The sequence below is a fragment of the Oxyura jamaicensis genome, chromosome 3 (assembly GCF_011077185.1).
Source record: "Oxyura jamaicensis isolate SHBP4307 breed ruddy duck chromosome 3, BPBGC_Ojam_1.0, whole genome shotgun sequence".
In the NCBI taxonomy this organism is placed as follows: Eukaryota; Metazoa; Chordata; class Aves; order Anseriformes; family Anatidae; genus Oxyura; species Oxyura jamaicensis.
The window spans coordinates 29007037-29028405 of NC_048895.1; the positions used below are offsets into that span (position 1 = coordinate 29007037).

The following is a 21369-nucleotide window of genomic DNA, read 5'->3' on the forward strand; positions in this document are numbered from 1 at the left end:
TCACGCCCTGACCCTCTGCTGCACTCCTGGCCTCGCCTGTGGTGGCAGATCTGTTTAGGTCCCGAGCATGCACTGAATTTACCAGCAATGTGGAGTGCAGCAAGACAAGACAACGGCACGTCGTGAGGAAATGTAACGTGTCTGACTGTGGCATATGATTTATTCATAGCCGTTCCACACTGCTGTAATGGTCTACCCATTACAGATTGGGGTATGATGGATGGAACAATGCCAGGATATGCTTCCTGAATAAAAAATTCAAGATATAAAGCCATAGCTAGGCAGCAGGATTAGCTGAAGCATCCACGAGTCACAGACAGGCTGAATCTTCAAATGAAATGGAGAATCAGCCTGCTTTATATTTCAACAACAAGTCCTCTGCTGTGCTGGTGTAATATCATAGCTCTGTGGGTGAGATTACATTACCCTCTGATATATGGCCTCTGCATATTAGCATCTGAAAGAGCTATTTCCCTAACATACAGTAAAAGGTTGTGTGTGTGACGGCAGTCATTTTGGGTTTAATTATGAGTGGTTGAGTGCTATGTTGTTATGTTTTCTTTAAATGTGCAGCCATAGATCCATTACTTTGTATTTTAAGACACTGATCCTATAGGTGAGGACATAAATAGATTGTCAAGGTTTCTGGTTTTCAATATTCTGCATGAGTAAAATGAATGCAGGAAAAACTCCATTGAACAGAGCAGATGAGGCAAGACCTAAAGGCCAGGCAGAGAAATCCATTGACTTTCCCACCTATAGCTCCCATACAATGGATAAAGGGTGAAGTTCTTAGGTATTATTATAACTTACCTAAAAACATAGCAATGGGACAGGAAGTCTAACTAACATGTTTGAGAGCACGTATCTGAATATATGTTTAGGAGCTGCTCATTTTAGAGCTGCAACAGGGGCCTGACTTTTGTTTTTGTACCTTTATGGTCTCTTGGGCCTAGATATGTGAAACAGGTACATTTGCTGGAGAAAGTAGAGGCACAAAACGTCTGCTCTTAACCACCATATTCCACACAAAGCTCATCCATGCACTTGTGTCATCAACTTTCTCATCCAGGGCAGATGACAAGAAGACTGACACAACACAGGCAAGGTCAGGTACGAAGTCCATCCAGCTGCCTTTCCCACCTGAGCAGCAGCAGGAGGTGCTTTAGGCAAGGCAGAAGATGTTCTGTGTAGGTCATTAAGTAATTAGCTCTGTGGCTGCAGTTCCCTGGGATATTCCTAAATGCTGTCAGCTGGGGGTTGGCTCATGGGCTGCAGCTTTCCACACCTTCTGTGAGATGTGGCTTTGTCCTTTCAGTAATGCAGAAGCTTCAGCTCATCTCTGACACCTTCTCTGTCTGTGAGAAAATTCTCTCTTCTCTCTTTTGCTAGCTTCTTTGATCTTTGCTGCCACCTGCTATTTGCTATTCAATCTAGGAGCTATTTTGAAGCTTGGATGGTAGGAAGAAGTGTTTACAGAAGACTTACAAGCCTTGCAGTTAGTGCTATTTCCCTTCTGGAGCATGTCACGGAGTCTAAAGGCTTAATTCTTACTCTTGGAGCTGTGGTTTATGGCAAATGTATGAATTAATGCTACCTTCCTTCCCTTTTTCATCCTTTGCTTGGTGTGCAGTGAAGAAGAGGCTTTCTCTCTAAAATTTTAAATGCTTCCAGTTCATTAAGGAGGCTGTTTCTCAGACTTAATGAGAAGTTTCTGCTGAGGAATGAAACAGCCACAAACCCTTATACTTAATGACTAAGACCATTAGAGATAACTCCCATCTGCACAATGCCATACTGATTCACAGGCCATGATGGCCTTGACCAGCCTCACCTGGGGCCTCACCAACCCTGCCAGTGGCCCCAGGAGCTCCGTTTCAACCCAGTTTGGGGATCTGCTGGCCTCTATGCTGTCCTTACAGTGTGTAAGCCTCTCATTTTTCATCATCTTTCTCCTGGTCAAAGGAGCCAGGGTGTCAAACTATGTTTCTTATTGTGAGACCCTGAAGTGGAACAAGCTGCTCTTTCTCAGCTTTCTCAGAGTTGATTATGCTGTTATGTTGGAGGTGAGCAGCTGTTTGTACTGGTGAGGCCTATGGTATGTTTGTGCTGGGATGAAGGGTGGAAGAACTTTTCTCCTCTCTCTGCAAATTCCTACTTATATGTTATCCTGCATAATAGTTGTTCACATTCAAAATAAATCTTACTTTCCCATTTTTTTGCAAAGTGAAGTGGGTGCACGGTCTACGTCCAATGCATTTCCTCAAATAATATCAAATTTCAGTCATAAAGCCATAAAAAGCCATTTGAAGGATGTGCTATCTTGACTGAGCTATCAGGGGTGTCAGTGGTTTGTTTAAGTATTTTAAGCTCTTTACTGAAGCAGTTGCCCTTAATCATTCTCCTATTATCTCTGTAGGAGGTCCAGTTGGGTGTCAGGAGGCTCAGAAAAGACCAGAGGACAGTCCGGTGCTTTGCCTGAGGACAACAGGCTCCTCTTCAGAGGTTAGATCTTAATGTTGTAACTGAAGGAATAGCAGAGTCTTGCTTGGGAGTGTAATGTTGCAGTCTAGCAGTCACTTGTGTGTGTTCTTTGAATCTGCAGAAGTGACCAGGCTACTGTGATGGTTTTGCAGACTTGGGCACGCTGCTTGCATGCTCAAATACTTGACGCTTGGGTTGACTGCCCAAATCTAAACACTGATGTGGTCCTACTGTCTTGTTTGAAACTGACATGAATTCCTCTGCACTGCTGGAGTGCCTGTGGTGCACTATAAGCATGGTATGCCCTGAACTGGCAGTTTAGCTGTCAGGTCATGGGGCTTGTTCAAATCAGGAAAACTAGTGTATGAGTCTGATCAGCCTGGGCCTTAGGACCATACTAGTTTGTGGTCAGCTCAGTGTGAAATTCTGTTTGTTGAACATTCTCTGACATAATGAGGGCAGAGTGAGCTACACTGCTTATCACCAGTGCTTTGTCTTGGCAGATATCTATGAGGAATGTCACAATGAAGGAAAACTTGCCAGAAGGGGAACTACTGATTCAGCCCATGGGGTATAAGCAGAGATCTTCACCAATGTGCCCACTGCCAGCACTGATGGTACTGTACTGGCTTTGCATTACTTCCCCCCGTACCTTTCTTCTTATTCTCCCACTATCAGGAACTTCATGGGCTCACATGCCAGGAGAGGTGATACATCCCTGATGAGGTGTTGGGGCTCAGCCACTTGTGAGGGATATATTTACATTATCTCACTACAGAGCAGGGTTTCACAGCACAAGGTAGAGCTGCATGGGATGCAGGGCTTACTCTCCTCGCTCAGACTGTGACCATCCCATGCTCTTCTGTGTGTTTCTGTTCTTCACGCTGCTCTGGGACTCAATTAAACTTAGGGTTTTTGGAGTTTCAGTGAGTTAAATCACCTTTCAGAAGGATGCAGTGGTTCTGGAACGAGTGGAAGAGAGGCGCAGCATGAGGCTGTTTGAAGATGAGGAAAGATCAAAAGGAGAGAAGAGGAAGAGCACAACTTTGGGTGGATGTGGGCTGCTATGTAGTGCTCAGCTGCCCTGTAGCCTCAGGAACTGAGCCTCCTTCCGTGTTCAGTAGAGACAGGCTAATAAGTTACTGTGTTGTGCGCTGCAGGAAAGAGCCTTGACTCTGCTGGAAGTTGACCTGTGTGACCTTAGTGCTGATGTTTGCTGAGAGCTCCCCTGCAAAGTGACCGGTTCTCTCTGAACACAGGCAGAAGTCTTAACAGGACACTAGATTTCATTATATCCCATGAAAGAATTTGCATGGTTTGCTCTGTGTGTCACTAACAAGCTGTTAAAGCATTTTAAAGTTGAATGAGGGCAACATGTATGCTATATGCTAACTACGCAAGTCTTTAAGTGCTCATTCATTGCACAGGCAATAAAATACACCTGCTAGTCACGTGTTGTTCTGCATGGTGTTTATCACTGGCAGCAACCTGAAAGCTACTGCTGCTCTCAGCTGCAGTCTTCTCTGATAAATCATGTGGCTGATGTCTCAGAGGGAGACAGAAAGGATGAGAAAAATGCCGGGTTGGAGTGCCTAGTGGAGAAGAAGGAGAAGCTGTGCCACTTTACTCCTTTGACCCATGGATGGGGCTATTTATAAACTAAGGTTGCACAGCTCCTTGAAATAATAAATGCAAATGTTATCATTGTTTTGCTTTCCAAAGGTAAAGAGGCTAATAAATTTTATGGCTGCTGAGTTATCAACCTGGTAGAATATAAAGGAGGAAAAAGAAGGGAATTTCTTTCCTTGCAGCCGTAAACTCTAACCAACAGCACTCCAAGTTATCTGTTCGTAGAGGCAGTTATCATGGAACTACTGTTAGGCCTGTTTTTCCTTTGGTTGCTTTCCTTAGAAGGTAAGAATTGAAAGGTTCTTTGAAAATTCTGGTTACACGGTATTTAGGAACCTATATTTTTAGTTGTTGCAAGGTGGGTGTATAGCACAAGTCTTCAAGCAGGGTGAAGAAAATATGAAAGTAAAGCTGTGATCTTGCATGTAATTTGGGGTATGTCTGATCATTTTAGATAAAAGATAGGTGCATTGGTTCCCACTGTTCTGGGGAACGATTGCATCTTAGGCAGGCACTGAAGTTTTCTCATAAGAAAAACAAATAATTAGCTAATGGTGAGATCTGTCCCCAAATGGTGCAGAAATTCAAGGAAGAGACAAAAGTTTTCTCCAAATTCATATCTATGACAATATTCTTTTCAGTGGTAGAAGACTGTTTGGATGGGTTAGGCAATGTCCTGACACTTAGGGCATCCTTATTCTGCTTTTCCACAGACTTTCTGGATGACCTGAGCAAATTGATGTAGGGAGAAAAAAAAAAAAGTGAGGGGTGGTGATGCTGGGGGGTGGATAAGCCTTGTTTGCTGTAGTGGGTCTGTGAATTCCACACTTAGTGCCAGATACTGAATTTGGTAGATGCTCTAGGACTAAAAAAGCTGTGTATGTCTTGGCCTTATTAGCTCTTTGCTTCATCTCTTCCTGTATGAAAGTAATGACGAATAATAGGACTGTAAGGTGCTCCGATAAATAATTAACTGTTAGGAAGTTTTTGTTCTTAACACAAACCAAAGAAATGATCACAGTTTGGCTTTTTAATTTAGCGAAAGAGATGCATGGAGACTGGAGTTCCTGTGAAAACAATTCAGGAAAAAAAATGTTGATTGATAGCAGCCTGTAAGAATAATTATCTGAAACAGGTTAGCTATAAGAGCAAGGGAAGAAAGAATAGAACTTTTATCCGGGTTTTGGAAAAAATTTTAGAAAAATACTTTTTTTTTTTTGTTAAAAACATATTTTTTATTTTTTATTTTTTATTTTTTGTAAAAGTTTTTTGTTGTTGTTAAAAAAATCGTTATACTTTTTTGTTAATTTTTTTTTTTTTGGAGGGGGAAGGAAGAGATGGAGAAAATCAGAAATACAAACTAGAATTTAAATGGTAGAGTAAGGGAGTAATGGTAATATTGGAAGCAGCATGGGTAAAAAAAAAATCCTATGGAAAGCATAAATCCAAAGCAAACAAAGAAAACTAAAGAATGTGTGATCTGGTAAGTTAAAATATAATCAGACAAGCCAAAAATGAATCTATGGGGAAATGAGGAATCATTGCTAAAGCAATAACAAAATAATACATTTTCTTTTAAATACATGTGAAATGGGATCTGTAGTGCTGATAGATACAAAAAAAATGAAAGCTGAAGCCTGAGAGAAAGCCTAATATTTTTTTTCCCTTTGTTGTCTTCTGCACAAGAGCTTAAAAAGGCCTTGCACTAAGAACCTTTCTGTGGAGGGGATAAGCTAGGGAAACTGTCAAATCTTTGAACAAATTGATAATGAATAGCAAAAAACCTGCCAGGATGAGATGATACTCGCCCAAGGGAGTGAACTAAACAAATGTGTTAACTGTGTCCATGTGTTAACTGTTGTGCAAACTAATTCTTCAACTGGCTTTGGTGTTGGGAATAGAAAATGACAAATGTGAAGCCAGCTTTTAAAATGAGCTCTGCTTTAGGAGGATTTGAGGACCTGCAGTGGTAGTGGTACAAAAGTAGTGAGGCTGGCTCCTGTACTAGCAAACGGGTGACACCAGAATAGAGGAGCAGGATGCACTAACTCGGGGTTAATGTGATGTAATGGGGAAGCTTCCCTGTGGAATTGGTACAGAAAGCCCATGACAATGGGTATGTGCCCATGGATTGTTCATTTGAGGGGTTGTTGGATTTCCAAAAATCTTTTGACCAAGAACTTCAGACACCCTTGTTAAGAGCTGTGGAATAAAGAATCGGACTGTGAATTTTCAAACTGGGAAAAGGGGAGAGACAACCTGCAGAGTCCCAGCGTCACCTGTGCTGGGACGTGTACTTTCAGCATATTTGGGTATCAGATAAGGAGATGTGCTAGCTTGCTAATGCAAAACTGCTCAAGATGCTCAAACTGAAAACTTAAAGGGAATACATATGGTGGGCAGAACTTGTTCTAGCTATGCACAGTGGTGAACTCTAAATTAGATACTGCTTCACAGTATGTAGCTGTCTGAACACATCAACTCAGTTTTAGCAACAGTTAAGGAGACAATTTTAAGAATTAGGGAGAGAACAGAACAAAAAAAAAAAAACCAACATATTTCTAATGCTGTGCACAAGTCCAGTTCACTCACCTTGTGAGGACTGTCTAGCCTTTTCATGTTAAAAATCATATGAAAAAAACTTAGGAGGAGAATAGAGGGGAAGAGTGTTCAGACTTATGAAACAACTTCCACATGAGAGGAGATAAATAGGCTGACTATTTAGCCTAGAAGAAAGATGGATGGGCATATGGAAAAAGACATACAGATGTGTGCAAAATGGTGATGTTTGTGGAAGTATGGAAGAACAGCATGAAGGAGCCAGATCAAATTATTAGCTGGTGAGAAGGGATATTTTTGAGAATAATCAAATACGATGCTCCTTTGCCAGAGAACTTGTGGGGAAGCCAAAAGTGTGAATGAGTCAGAAAACAAATAGCAAATTCATGGAAGAAAGGTCTCAGGAGTTCTTCAGCATTAAGTAATTGCTTGCTCAAGGAGCCCCAGAAGCACAGATAGTTATACTTCCATGGTATATCACCCCAGCTGTTTTTTTCCATGCTGTCTCCCTAAGAACCTGAGTTTGGCTGGTGCCAGAGGCAGCATCCCAGATTAGACTGGCCTTCAGTCTGGTGCAGAATGGCTATTCTGAAGTCTTTCAAATATTGAGACTTCCTTCCCCCTCCTTACAATCCTGGAAACTGGGACTGGACCCTCTTTCTTCCCCAGTGTAACCTGTGGATCTGTTCTCAAATAGGGTTGAAATCAGTGTTTAATAAAAAAATCTCAAAAATACTGAATTTCTACAGCAGGTTGGCATAACGAAGATGAGTCCCCTCATTGCATGTGCTTCTGGTATCTCAGATGAGAGCTGGGATCCTGGTTATTGTCCTGAGTAAAATGTCATCTAAAAGCATGGACTGAGCAAACACACATTTTAAATAAATGTTACTCAGCAGTTAGGCAGCAACTGTTTGAATTTTCTACCAAGCACCATAAAAACAGCTGGAGTTTGTGAATACTCATGGCTGAAACTCAAGTGGAAAAATAATGCGTGGAAGTTGGTGACAACTATTGAAAATGGGCAGTGTGGCTTGAGGGATGGGCTGAGGTGGTCATGGAGAGCGGTGGTGGCTTTCTGCCACCCTGCTGACCATTGCGAGTGCCAGGACCCATCTCAGGAGGGGTGTGGGTACCCCAGAGCCCCCTGCCCATGCCAGGCGCATTTCCTCCCTGCAGTGCGTGCTGCCAGCTGTCCTAACCCAGGTGTGTCTCGCCTGCTGGGCGGAGCTGGCTCTCCATTTACATTTTGGTATGGAAAGAAAGGCATACGAACAGGTGTATGCAGCAGGACTAAATATTCCCAGGTTGGCTTCTGAATGCTAAGGGAGAATTATTCTAGGAACAGAATAGGAACTTGCTAGACCCCAACGGCTTTGGTGTGGCACACAGGACAGCTGTGAGCATGCTGTGAAGTTCAGCTGAGGATCCAGACCCAGGCTCCATCTCAGATTTTAGAATAAACTAAAATCTATGCATACAAATCCAAGTGTATACTAAAGGAAAGAGAATAATGTTTGCTGAAATACCTACAGGCCTGACTTTTGGCTCCACAGAGTATTTTATCTGTCAACACTTTCTAGGAAGAAAATAAATTGCTGCTGTTTCTGTATCACTATGGCAAACCCACAACAGTGCGACGTTGCTCTCTGGATGTGGAAGATGTAGATTAATGTGAATTGTTCCTTTTTGAGGAGTTTCTGCTTTTATGTGCTCAAATGACCCAAAGTTTGTACAGGGCAAGACTAGGTTGTGCTCTCAGTGCATAAAAATTGGGGGTTGGCTCACGTGCATTTGTAGCTGATTGCAAAATCACCTTTTGTTAATGGAATTAAATGTTTATTAGCTGTCCTAGCTATTTTGTACTTTCCATGACAAATAAAGATAGGTTGCTTTCTTTGAGATACAAAGCTAAGTTCCGTCATAACTCAGGAGAACAGCAGTGTATGAACTGGGCTGAAGGGGAGAGTGGTTAGAAAACAGTGGTTAGAAAACACTGAAGGGTTTTTAGTGCTTGTGGAGGATGAGGTCTATCAACTCTGTATATGACTATTGTATTTCACCGCTAATTTCAACAAATGTCATCTGATTATAACAACTAAAAGCTTATTCTAGCGTAACAAAAAAAGAATATATACTTGGCTGTTGGGGTGCGCTTCATCTTTGGAAAGTAGGGCAGACGAGAAAGGTTACAGCTCTCAGAATTGTGTGGTTTTAGGTTTATTACGTTTTTAAAGGCTTTTTCTAAGGTTAAAAAATTTGTGCAATTCATTATTACTATTATTATTATTTTTTTTTACCTTTTTAAAGGACAGACGGCTCATCTCTTGGAAGAACAAGGGAACCTACAAGGGAAACTAAAGGTAAAGTATGAGAACAGCTTTATAATTTTTTTTTTTTTTTTTTTTCCTTTTTCAATATCTGTCACCTCTCTGGCTGCTGCTTCCTCTGAGGCTGTCAGGAAAAGAGCTCAGTGCACTAAACTGTTTAATTTTGTAAAGAATAAATGCATAGCAAATGACTCAGCTATGTGGTACTGCACTTTGAAGGCCTAATCAGGACATAAAAGTTTCTCCGAGCAACATTTGTTATTAGGTTGCACATCCTGTACGTAGGCTGGCTGTGGTTAGTGCTTGTTCCTTGTTACTCTTTTAGAAACGGAAGATCGTTGTCTTTCATCTTTCTTTGAGGTACTAGAGGTGGGTCATACCTATTGTCAGGATGCAGAAGGGCGTTAAATTATTGTTCCTAGTGATAGTCAGCTGTCTCTCATGCTGAGTTTATTTGCATCATTCACATCCTTGCCCTAAATAGAAGTTTTTCTTTTTTTTTTTTTTTATTTCATAATTTCCCTCTTTAGTGCTTTCTATGATCATATGGGAATTTTGCCAGTTGCCAGAGACCCAGAACATGGGCGATGCTCTTGGTTCATTTTACCTTTCCTGTTGCATACCAGAGCTGTGGCTTTTTGTTGTGTACGTTGGGTACCTTGCGGTGTGTGGGGATACATGCAGAAGCTGTTTTTGTGATTTCTTCCAGATTAAGCACTTGCAGTCCACAACAATGACCGTAACAGGTTATGTTCAGCATATTTTGTTGCTTGCTCTGTGGGAATTGGTAAGAAAGCTAAGCAAAAAGTGTAGAGTTTTGGAAGAGTGGATTTGACAAGTCCAAGTCTATATTTCCATGTATTTCTAGCAGTGGTGTAACTGTTCTTTCAAATCACTGTTATATCAGTAAGGGCTTGGTATTGTGTGAGAATGGAGCCTCTATGTCCCCTCCTTTTATCAATTTCCTATTTGGACATAAGTAATCAACCATATTTATTTCTTTATGTCAAAGGCTCTAAGAAGCTTCCAGCTTTCATGTGAGCATGTGATGCCACCTGAGACTCCTTCATCTTCAGGTTTGTGTCTAATATTATCCTTGTAGAGGCTTTCCCTCCCACCAATTATTTTAGAGTGGTTGTGGGGAGAAGGAATTCAGCTGTTTTGAAGGGCTTTATGTGTGGGGGATGTGACTGAAGTAGGGGTGAGCTCTGTGAAATCCTTAGTTTTTTGGTTTTTTTTTCTTTGTGTGTGTGTGTGCTCATAACAATACTTAAGTTTCTTCAGATGTTAATTGAGGATGCTGGTATTACTTAAATCATTCAGCACTGTGTTTTGTGGTTTCTTCTTGCTTGATGGCTGAACATTTCAGTGCATCTGAAGTATTTACTGAGCACCTGAGTAAAGTTCCTCTGTCTGGCTGACTTAAAACTGCCAGTCAAAAAGATCAGCATAGACTTCTTATTGCACTGTTTTAATAAGTTTTGCCATATTAAAATATGCTGGTGAATGTAAATTTCTTTCAAAGTTACTGTTCTTTTCTAACCTGGTCTTCGACTTTTCTGCAGTTCATGCTCTGAGGCCAGCTGACATTACTGCAGTCACTGCAATAGGAAATGTGCAAAGAGTAAGTACATCACTGTGTGTGCTGAACGTGACCCATTTCCTCCATTCTGACTCTGTGATGAGGTGATGATGAACTGAGCTGATGCTGTAATTTGGGGTCCCGGTTAGGGCATGGAACTTTCCCTGAGCATCAAAGGTTTCTGGCATTTTTTTTTTTTATTATTATTTTTTTTTTTTTTTAAAAAAAGGACTGGAAATACCTGCTGTTCAGTGTTCCAGTGTACTGTGAGTACAAAAATAGCCATCTGACTTCATGACTTCATGCAGGAGGAAATTTGATCACAGTGCTCTTGCAGAGAGCCACGGTATTTGATTAGCATGCTTGGATTTTCCTAACAATGAGCGGAACAGATCGAATAACTAGAAGAAGCATTTGGGAAAACTCAAACTGGAAAAAATCTACAGTATTGTTGATCACCATTAGGACAAATCATCAACAAATGTAGTAGATTTTACATCCCATTTAAATGTTTCCATCCTGCAGAGACTGGATTCCTGTCTAAAAGTCAGAAGCTCTAGATGAATCATAAAGATATACTTCTGATGTATAAATCACTGGGTGAAGATCTACCTGTTCTGATACAGTTAGATTTGGATAATTTTTACTTCATAGTTGGATGTAAATATCTGAAATAGATTTGAGGCCCAATTAAAAGTGTTTAACCACAATTCTCAAGCTTTGAGGAAGTATAGAAATGTATATAGTGGGCAAAAACTGGGAGCCATTTTGGGGGCTATAAATCCCAAGAAATGGGGGACATTCTACTTTGTCACAAAACAACCTTCAAATTTGAAATGGTATTGCTTGAGATATTATACATTTCCTTGGTTTAAAGGCTTTCAAAAAAATAAAAATCAGCAGTCCTGGACTCCCTGCAAATACTTCCCTCTTTGGAAGAAAAAGTTTTGTCTTAAATCTAAAGTTTCTTCACCCTCAGACTGGAGGCGTGGTCCTTCAGGCCAGGTCTTTTTTGTGCTGATGTCTTTATTGCCTGTGGGTGGTGCCATAGAAAAATGTATAAATGATCTTCTAATTAGTATCTCCTTTCTTAGAGCAAACGTATGCCACTGTCTCCTCCTAGACTATTTGAAATCAGTGGAGTTCCTCTGTTTGTTAAGGTGTTGTTTTTTTCAACAGACACTGTGTTGGCAGAGTTCCATCCATGTAAATTATCTAAATGACTTCAGGTCATGTCCCTTGTTGAAAAGAAATAGAGAAATGCAATATGGTTTATAACAGCATTTCATTTGACTGAATTTGAGTTCAGCTAGTCAAATTTTATTTTAAGCCATATGTAATAAATTCATTAATGAAAGCAGTACCCAAGAAAAAAAATACCAGACTATGAGAACACACTGTAATAAGGAAGTGCTGCAAATGACAGCTCTGGAAAATAATTTAAATCTGTTGTAAACTGCAACATAATGAAGAAGAATATGTAGAAAACTGCTACTTAGAAAAGAGGTGTACAGCAGGGGAACAGTGTGTGTAGAGCTAATTTACCCTATGCTTAGTGGTATTCTTATTGCCTGCTTTTTCACAGACACCAGGACCCAGCGTTCATCAAGAAGGCTTACTCCAAAGGTAACCATGAATTGCTAGCATCGACTTCTGTCATGATCCTAGTTTATAAAATATCACAAGGTGGGAATTAGGTACAAGCACTTCTTATTGTTATCTAGAAGGGAGAAAGCCCATTTAAATATAAAAGATTTGTGCCACTGGATCCTTCCCCATCCTTAGTTAACAGAAATCCTTTGTACTTGGAATTATTTATTTATTTTAATCCAAGGTATGCAACTACCTTAAGGTTGCAATAACCTTCATTAAGACTTGTTACTCCATGATGAATCCTGTGTAGTAAATATCATCCACTAGTTAGAGACCAGAAAGCAGAGATTTATCAAAGCAAAGAATTAACCTAGGAGTGCCAATACCCTGTCCTCTGCTTGATTGATTCCCAGTGTTTGTGGGCAAGTTCTACACCACTTTCTTCTTTATTGCCCTTTTAGTAGATCTAAGTCAGTGGGAAGAATCATATAGTTAAACCTTGTAGATGCAAATCTGTGTAGCTCTTTTGAGGCATTCCAGATGAGGATTTGGCCCTGCAAAGGCAAACTTTAGAAGACTAATAATTTTAAATGGTTGCATGAACAGCTGTGTCCACTTATGTATGCACACAAAGAGGTCCTAGCATTGCTTGTGTATATGCATAAGCACAAAAATTGCAACAGGCAGAGTGTGGAGAGGCAAAAGAATGAGATCCAAGACTGTGTTCTTCCTCAGCAGTATCTGATGACACGATGGTTCTAGGGAGAGAAAGTTTCATTCTTAATTTCAGCAACTGCTGTGAATATGCAATCTGAGCTGTAGCTTATGTAGTAAGAGACTGGGGCTCTGCTGAAATGTAAGTGTTCTTTGAGAAATGGAATAACAGCTTCCTGTTTTTTCTTCCCTTTCTATAGCACAGGAAAGAGCCTCCTTGACGTGAGCGTGGAAACTTTAGCAGGTGTGTCTTGCTATCACACAAACTCAAACAAATTAACTAAATGTCAAGCTGGCCGAAGATCAAGGGCTTTGTTGGGCTGCAGCAGGGGTTCAGCACAAGCATGCCACAGGGGTGTAGGGGGAGCCTGAGGGAAGGCACACATGGGTGCATGAGTGCAGTGCAGGCTGGTCTACCTGTGCTGGCTTTGAACAGGCCATCTGGGTAGCCCCAGTCCCTGCTGGCATGTCTTCACCGTGCTTGCTGCCCACACTGTCCAAGTGTGAGCTTGTGTGGGTTTGCTCCTTCTGCTGCCACGTGCTCAGAATTTACACTAGGACTGCCCTTGATGCACCACATACATGCATTTAACCATGAGCTGGTCGTGAAGGTAGCCTTGACTTGCTTGACAGGAGTTGCAGGTAAAACCTTCAGGTCCACTGAAATGCTGAGTTGAGTGGTGGATAGCTCCAGGGTCCTCCCCTCCAAACCTTCCAGTGTCTTAATGACACATCCATTTCACTAGCTGGGAAAGTGGATTAAAAACTGGCAGCTCCTTAGTGCTTCAGGAGCTGTCTCTGCATGGCCCTTCTCAGTAGCTTCATTTCTACAGCCACTTGTATTTAAATCTGCCAACACTTCTTGTGGCTGACATGAGAGGTGGGGGTGGATGTTTCTGACCTGAGTGTGGAGGAAAACTCAGACATCAAACCTCCAGTTTTTAGGAGCTATCACCACTGGGGAACAGCTGCAGATCATCTCAGGTGCCCCTCATGCCTGCCAGGAGATCACCAGGTCTTACATGTTCAGCTATGTTTATAGTGAAATTGCAGAGTAGTAGTCCCATGTATCCAGAAATAGCCTAACCCATGTATGTCCTTCAGCTCTCATTAGCAGTTTTAATCCCTCGGTCCTGCACCAGTCTCCTCTGCCTGGCACAACGGGATCAGATGGTCAAGCCACGTAAGTGCAAGGGGTTTCTGGCTGGGCAGTTCACTCATACCTAGAAAGGTGGAGGATGGATGTGTCTGATAATGGAGCACTTCATGGGACACAGAATGTGCTCAGTACCAGCTGAGGCTGCACAAGGCTCCCCAGGGACAGACCCTGCTATGGAGGGTCAGTTGTCACCTCTCAGAAACAGAAGGAATGAAGCCCCCATGCGCTTTCAGCTCTGGAAGATTTGACTTAACATCAGGACTCCTTCTTTATAGCTGCAAAACAATGTCTGAGCTCACATAGAATTAGAGTGTGCCTACCAATCTGTGTTTACTGTCTTCATCTCTCTAAGTGCACACCTGAAAGTGAGATGTCTGAACATGAGCTAATCACCCCAAGCTCTCTGTCTAGCTCAGACAAGTGTCTAATCTTTACATATTTAGGAGAGAAAAGTTGAAAATCTGAAGTTTCAAATGTTATTTGACTTTATGACAAATCAGCTAAAGCTTTACCCTTAATGATGTCTTGACAGATTCTTTCTTTGTGTTTTTCAGAGACCTCCTGGATCAAGCAGTAGAAGTAGTGAAGCTCATGAAAGAGAATCAGGTTTGCTTAAAGCACAGAACAGTTCAGAGCTTGGTCTCCAAGCTGGAAAAGGGGGAAGTGTGATGAAATACCTTAAACACCACTTAAAGGTCTCTTCAAAATAGAAAATGCTGTTTCTTGAGGTTAATAGACTTTAGTCTCTCTGATGTAAATAGTATCAATCCTGTACCTTTTAAGATATGAAGTTTTATTCCTCGAAGTATCCCACCTGGTTTATCTTTGTCAGATTGGCTGAAGAGGTTGGTATGGAAGCCAGAATTTTTGTTTTGCATTGGTTAAGGATGCAAGACCTCTGCTAGCAAGATTCCATAACTGTGCCAGTGTTTCTGAGAAGCCAACCCAAAATTATAATTCTTGAAATTTGCTACTGCCTCCTGGTCTCTCAGGATCATGTTTTTTAAAATGCCAGTAAAGCTCCAGATATGCTTTGGGTGATGTCAGTGGTTGATGCTGGTGAGAGCTGAATTATCACATGGCTGAGTGCTTTGAAAATCCCATCCTGGAGTTTGACATACTTGTTTTTTCTTCTGTTCTTAACCCCCAGGCACGTTATTTTGTAAAAAAGCTTTGACATAACTGGCAAATGTAACTGCCAAAGTGATTCTGCTGTTGCCTGCTCCTTGTAAAGGCAGCACACCAGACTGCACATGAATGGATTTAGCATAAGTTTTTTGTGGAACTGCAGGCTTCTAAGCAATTTTCTTTGTGACTGGCGAGTGTTGCCTAATGAACTTAGCACAGATGGACAGGGCTGTAGCTCTTAGATTTTTGCTCCACTCTACATCCCTCTAGTGTGACCCGATCTCTGCAGTTCAGGAATGGTAACTCTGTCATCAAGCTGCATCAGTAATAGAAAGAAACAGCATCAAGCTTTGTGTTGAGATGTGCATGCTCGTTTCCAATGAACCCTCCAATGGCCACAGTGATTTCTCTGGCTTTATCCTGAGATTTTTAGAGGAATGAATTCAGCGTTAATGGCAGCATTGGCTTCCATCCATTTGCTGCTTTCTCTAGGACAAGCTGTTGAGTAGGATGGAAGGCACTGGAGTAGCCAGGGTTATGGGCAGTGGGCTACTCATTGGGCTTGCTGATTTAAAGCTATAGCAAATCTTACATGAGAAAGGAAAATGACAAATAGGGCTCTTACCATTGTGTACCTTTCAATTTTTTATTTTTATTTTTTCTTTCAGATGATGGATTTCCAAAATGACTGGAAATTGATCACAGTTTTCTTTAGTGCTGAAAACCCGTGCTCTTCCTGTGCTTTCACACAACCGGTAATCTTTTCTTGGGGTGGTTAGCAGTCAAGGCAGGTGATAAAGTCACTCTTCCAAGCTCTACCCTTTGCCATAGTGAACCAAAGCAGTAGCTGGTTCCAGGAGGTTGGAAAGACACTAGTCAGTAATGTAAGCTTCTGATGCACGATGTGTTTTGTATTTATAAATGTGTACATGAATTAGAATCTTAAGTCTGAGATGACATAGTAGAATAGTTCTCCTACTGGTTTTGATGGTGTTTTTCATCTCACAGGAGAAATGCATGTTGGAAAACCTGGAAAAACTTCAAGAGGTCTTGGACTTCTTATATAAAGAAGTAAGATTTATTCATCATTTTTTAATAATCTGAATCCTTTGATTTATTTTTTTTTTCTCTCCAGTCTCCCTTACTATGCTGCAGCTTATACCAGTGTTCAAGTGACTTAGAATATACATCTCATTGACTTCAGTCTTCTGGCTGTATTTATTGGCAATAAGTGTTTTATTTAAGCTTTACAAATCTGATGCATACAAGCAGAAAGCTAAGCAGTTACCTGTCCATCCTTTGTTACACAGGCTGATGTATTACTCAGTCTGTTTTTAAAGTGATTTGCATTAATAACGAAGTATGTCAGTCTAGGTCTGAAATTTGTTCCTTTTTAACTGTGGTGTTCATGAAAATAAAGCTAATTACTGGATGCATGGAGCTACCTAGGCAGTATACAGGCTGCTAAATAGATGGTGGTGACTTGTGTGTACCGGGGAAAACACCCATTAAAGACCTATATAAAGATATATATAATGTATTTTTTCTCTCATTATGTGTCAATTTTAAGACCTCAGTGTTTCTAAAGGTTTTCTAGCTGAGTGAGCTAGGACAGATCTACTTCTTTAGGAAGGTTTCTAAGAAATGCTCTGCACTGAGTCTTAGTCTACTAATGAGCTAGATGAGGATGTATCACTACTAAAGCAGAATATTAACTGTTTATCTGAAATACTTCAACAGCATGTTCCAAGAATTTTGTGTTGCTGGATTGAAGGCCTGAAGGGTATTCTAAACCTGCTCCAGTTTCATTACATTAGGCCACAACCACTCATTCCTCTCAGGCTAACTCTGACGAATATTATGTATGGGTAGAGTTTCACCCATGCATTTGCTTCAGATTCCCAAAGTGAAAAAAAGTGAAATATCATTATGTAAATGGACAGCTGCTTTCTCCTTGGGGGAGAGGTGAGGCAGGATGCACGAGTGCTTGTGCTATTACACAGAATGTTTTATCTCCAGGCTTTGCATTGGTACATTGCCACAAAAATGGTATTTCCTAGCTTCTGTGAGTTCAATTTAGTTGGCTGGCAGCCATGTAGTTTATGTAAAATGAATTTTTGGGTCTCGGTCAAGACGTCATGGTCACAAGTATTTCACAAATGATGATTAACATTATTCTAGATGGCAGGCACAGGAGTAGGGTTCAGGAAGGAATTGGCAAAGACTGTGATCATTGATTTTATGAGGGTAGAATCCCAGCCCAGAGGTAACACAGGTGACGTTATAGACATTGTAATTCACTTTTACTGCTATTTGCTAATCTCCAATTGCTAGTATTAATATGACTCTTTTTTACTTTATAACTGCAGGTTCCCAAAGCCTTTGTAAATCTGGTAGATTCCACTGAGCTCACAACTTCTTTTCTTGTGTGCCAAGATCCCAATAATGCAAGGTAATGGAGATTCCTTTAAATTTTCAATACTGTTCAGACACATAGCTTTGTATATATATTAGTTTTATACCTATCAGGTAGAGTATTCTGAATGGCTTTGTGCTCTTAACACCAAAGTGTGTCAAAGGTTTTTAGATCTCCCCTTTGTTTTTGCAGGCATAGATTTACTGGGAGGAGTAGGTGCTTTAACTCAGCAGCTTGGGTAGCACATTTCAATAACATGTACTGTGGTGGTGGTGGGTTGACCCTAAGCAGTAGCCAAGCACCCACACAGCCCCTCTCTCATTTCCCTTTACCACATCCCAACAGGACAGGGGAGAGAATAGGAATAACGAAACCAAGAAAATGTGGGTTGAGATAAGACAGTTTAATAGATGAAAGGGGGGTAGGGGGAGATAAATGACTCAGAGGTAATAACTCACCACTTCCCATGAGTGGACCAATGTCCAGCCAGTCTCCAATCAACAGTGACCTTGGAAGACAAATTGCCCCTCTTCTCTTCTACCTCAGGTTTTATTTCTGAGCATGATGCTATATCAACTGGAATATCCCTTTGGCCAGCTTGTCACTTGTCCTGGCTGTGTCCCCTCTCTTGTCCAACCCCAGCCTGCCCACTAGGTGGGACAGCAGGGAAGAAGAGAAAGCTTCAACACTGCAAGCACTGTTCAACAATGGCCAAGGCGTTGGTGTGTTATCAACAGTGTTTTAGCCACAAACCCAAAACACAACGCCATATTGGCTAGTGTTAAGAACGTTAACTCCATCCCAGCCAGACCCAATAAAGTCATTATGGTTGCAAGACTGTACAGTCCACCCACTCCTTGAAACTCGAGTTGAAAATTCTGAAGGCTCTTTAAATGCTTAGGTTTCTAGGTATCAACATTCACAATATTCACAAAAGGAATAATGGATATTAAAACATATTGTTTGGCAATATGGGAGCTACTGCTTGGGCTTAGGGTATGGTAGCATGGAACTTCCAGCTTTCCGGTTCTTCTGTGGTAACTGCTTGCATAGATGTTTTCATCCATCTCCTTCTCTCAGCACCTTGTAAAAAAAGTGCGAGTAGCTTAAGTCCCAGTTTAGTAGGGAGTAGGAGTGTGCACATGGGCAGTTATGATAGAGTAGTTTACAGCTGATTAGATTACGCTCCATTTTACTCCACAGTAATTTTTTTTCCTGTGCTTGTGGCATAATACACTGTATATACTAATATAGTAATTCTGAAGTGCTTTACAAGTTTTGCAAATATATGGCTTGGGAGATGTTCTATCAGTCAAGGAAGAGGTCTGGCTGCTGCATTACTACATGCATATAACAAGCATAAGCAGAGAATAAGCTTTCCTTGACAAAAATGATTGCATGGAGAAATTCTAGCAAGCTTTCTTATCAATGGGCTCTTGAAGCTGTGTTTATCTGGTTGAACAGTTCTATCAGTTTGTATGCTTTGTGCTTAAGTATAAAACTCTTGGGCTCATCTCAGCCTCAGGCCCAGATCCTCTCCCAGATAAAAGTCTCAGCATTTAGTTAGCAATTCCTCATCTTTGGACTGTGCTTTCAAAGAAAAATATGAGCCTATAGCAAAAGAGGAAACTTAAACGTCTAAGAAGAGAATAGTGGCTGACATTTCCAATCCCATGTTAGTATCTAACTTCAGGCACTGAAATTTGGAACATAAGTGGGATTTAAAGTTACTTCCTTTATTAGTTTCTCACTAACTACAAGTGTTGTTTACACAAGAATTAGTGGATGAAGCCCACTTTATGCATAAAACTCTCTTCATGTATTGTATGAGGTTCTTAGATGACTCTCTGTGTTCCTGCCTGTTAGGCTTTAGTAAGATGCTCATCCTGAGTTCATTTTTTTTTCCACTCACCAGCACTAATAAAAGCATTTTAACAGAAATACTGCTCTTTTACAGGTTTAGCTAGTTTTGTGAAAAGGAGAGAGTGCCTGATCTTGACAGGTGCTTACTGCTTACACCTGCAAGCCCCACAAAAGGTTTCTCAAATTCTCATTTATCCAGACATTTTCAGCTGAATATACCTTTGTTGGAACCAGGCTGATCTCAAAAGTATCTTATGTTGTTCCTGTCAGCTGCCTTGGGAGAGGGTCTGAGTTACTCTGTCAACTGCAGAAATACAGGGTGAGATCTGCATACTGAGTAGGTCAGAACTTTTGCTGAGAGTGGCCAGCTGCTTTATAATGTCTAGCCACCCTTTAGCATAAATAAGCTTTTGAAGCACTGAGCTTCCATCCATGTTTCTAGATGGAGGTCTTGTTGATAAACACTAAGGCAAAAATTCTTCTGGAAAGTATTTTGAGTGTGTTCAATTTTCCTGTGTGATTATAGACAGGGAAGTATTTGAAAACCAGTGCAGCACCTATTTTAAGCTTGAACATGCTGCTAGCTTGTAAGACCCTGTACTAATCCAAGTCTGGCATATTTTTCAACTGAACAGGCTTTTGGGCAAAGCAGTAGTACAAAGCTCTGGACATGGAAATATATACCACTGATTATATACGTTAAAAAAAAATACAACTCTATATAGCTTTGTCAGTGTATGCAATAATTTAATCTTCAATACATGCTTGTCAGTGGCTTCAGAGTCTGTGTTGTCTTGTTTATCTATTTATCTTAAATTTATAATGTCCTCGTTTTTCATTCTCTGCAGCAATCCTGTTGGGAATCAGTGCAATTGTGTTCACGAACACTCCACGCTAGATGATAACATACTGAGGTGGTCCTATCAGGTATGATATATTCTGTGATGCTTGGTGCTTGTGTTGCTAGATATTTCTCTTCATTTTCTAGATTAAGCTAAAATGAGAAGTTAAGGAAGAAACAACAGTGAGGAAGTTGAAAAACTGTCCTTTTACCATGTCTGCAACAATTCTGACTGCATTTCTTGGGGGCACCAAGAACAATGGAGATGAGTTCTCTGTATAACCTGAGTCACCTTAGTGTCTTTTCCAGTTTCCAACAACACTATAGTTCCTGGCAACCTAGGATTTGTTATAACCCGTTAGAGGAATGATTTATCTTGTCCTGTAACTTGGCTGTTGATGCCACATGACTTAGAGGGAAACTTTCTGTAAGACAATGATAGTCGTGCTGGAATTCCTTTAAAAATGGCGGGGAGGCAAATAACCATGATATTTCATTTCCTCGCTAAGCATGCTACTCTTTCAAAGAAAATGATAGTAATTCAAGGTAGCTTTCTTGTAGCCACAAGGAGTTTCTAAGTATTGCATAAGAAGATTTCATTAAATTACTGTCTTTGTTCTGGATTACAGAATTTGATTCTTGTGGTTTATTAGGGATGGAGATAATCTAAGTTCGCTTTAAGCTCCAATGAATTGCACATATATTACACTGTCTGCATAATAATACTCATCTGATTATATGGTTGTCTATTCAGGATGCTTGGGGAAAACTGCTAGAGTCTGCGAGGTATGATCAAAAAGATGACTTCACTGTTGTTCTTCAGCCTTCTTTCCAAGAAACAAATCTGTTGCTCAGACTGGTGAGTAGATGCAAGATGCTCCATTCTTTCTGGATTGTGTCTGGTGAGACTGAGTGCAATATTCAGCTGGCTTTTTCCTATCGAGGCTGTATAATGCCAGAAGACAAGCATAGTCAGGTATACAGGATGCACCTTGGCATCAGATGCTGAGGTACTGACATTGGAGCTCAGTTCAAGCAGCAGCATCCTGAGATCCTGTGTTTTTTGAATGC

The 21369-nt window shown here is 40.9% G+C and overlaps 1 protein-coding gene across 1 annotated transcript in view; it reads left to right on the top strand.

Annotated features, from left to right (window-relative positions):
* The first annotated feature begins 622 nt into the window (after window positions 1-622).
* PLB1 (phospholipase B1) overlaps window positions 623-21369 on the top strand; it is an 87273-nt gene continuing 66526 nt past the window's right edge. The window contains exons 1-14 of the mRNA XM_035320638.1: window positions 623-2066; window positions 2420-2477; window positions 8982-9035; window positions 10015-10078; window positions 10568-10626; window positions 12170-12210; window positions 13092-13135; window positions 13996-14074; window positions 14605-14656; window positions 15847-15933; window positions 16187-16249; window positions 17548-17630; window positions 20306-20384; window positions 21053-21157. Of these exons, the coding sequence (XP_035176529.1) occupies window positions 2050-2066; window positions 2420-2477; window positions 8982-9035; window positions 10015-10078; window positions 10568-10626; window positions 12170-12210; window positions 13092-13135; window positions 13996-14074; window positions 14605-14656; window positions 15847-15933; window positions 16187-16249; window positions 17548-17630; window positions 20306-20384; window positions 21053-21157 (885 nt within the window). The 5' untranslated portion in view covers window positions 623-2049. The remainder of the gene's footprint in view (window positions 2067-2419; window positions 2478-8981; window positions 9036-10014; window positions 10079-10567; window positions 10627-12169; window positions 12211-13091; window positions 13136-13995; window positions 14075-14604; window positions 14657-15846; window positions 15934-16186; window positions 16250-17547; window positions 17631-20305; window positions 20385-21052; window positions 21158-21369) is intronic.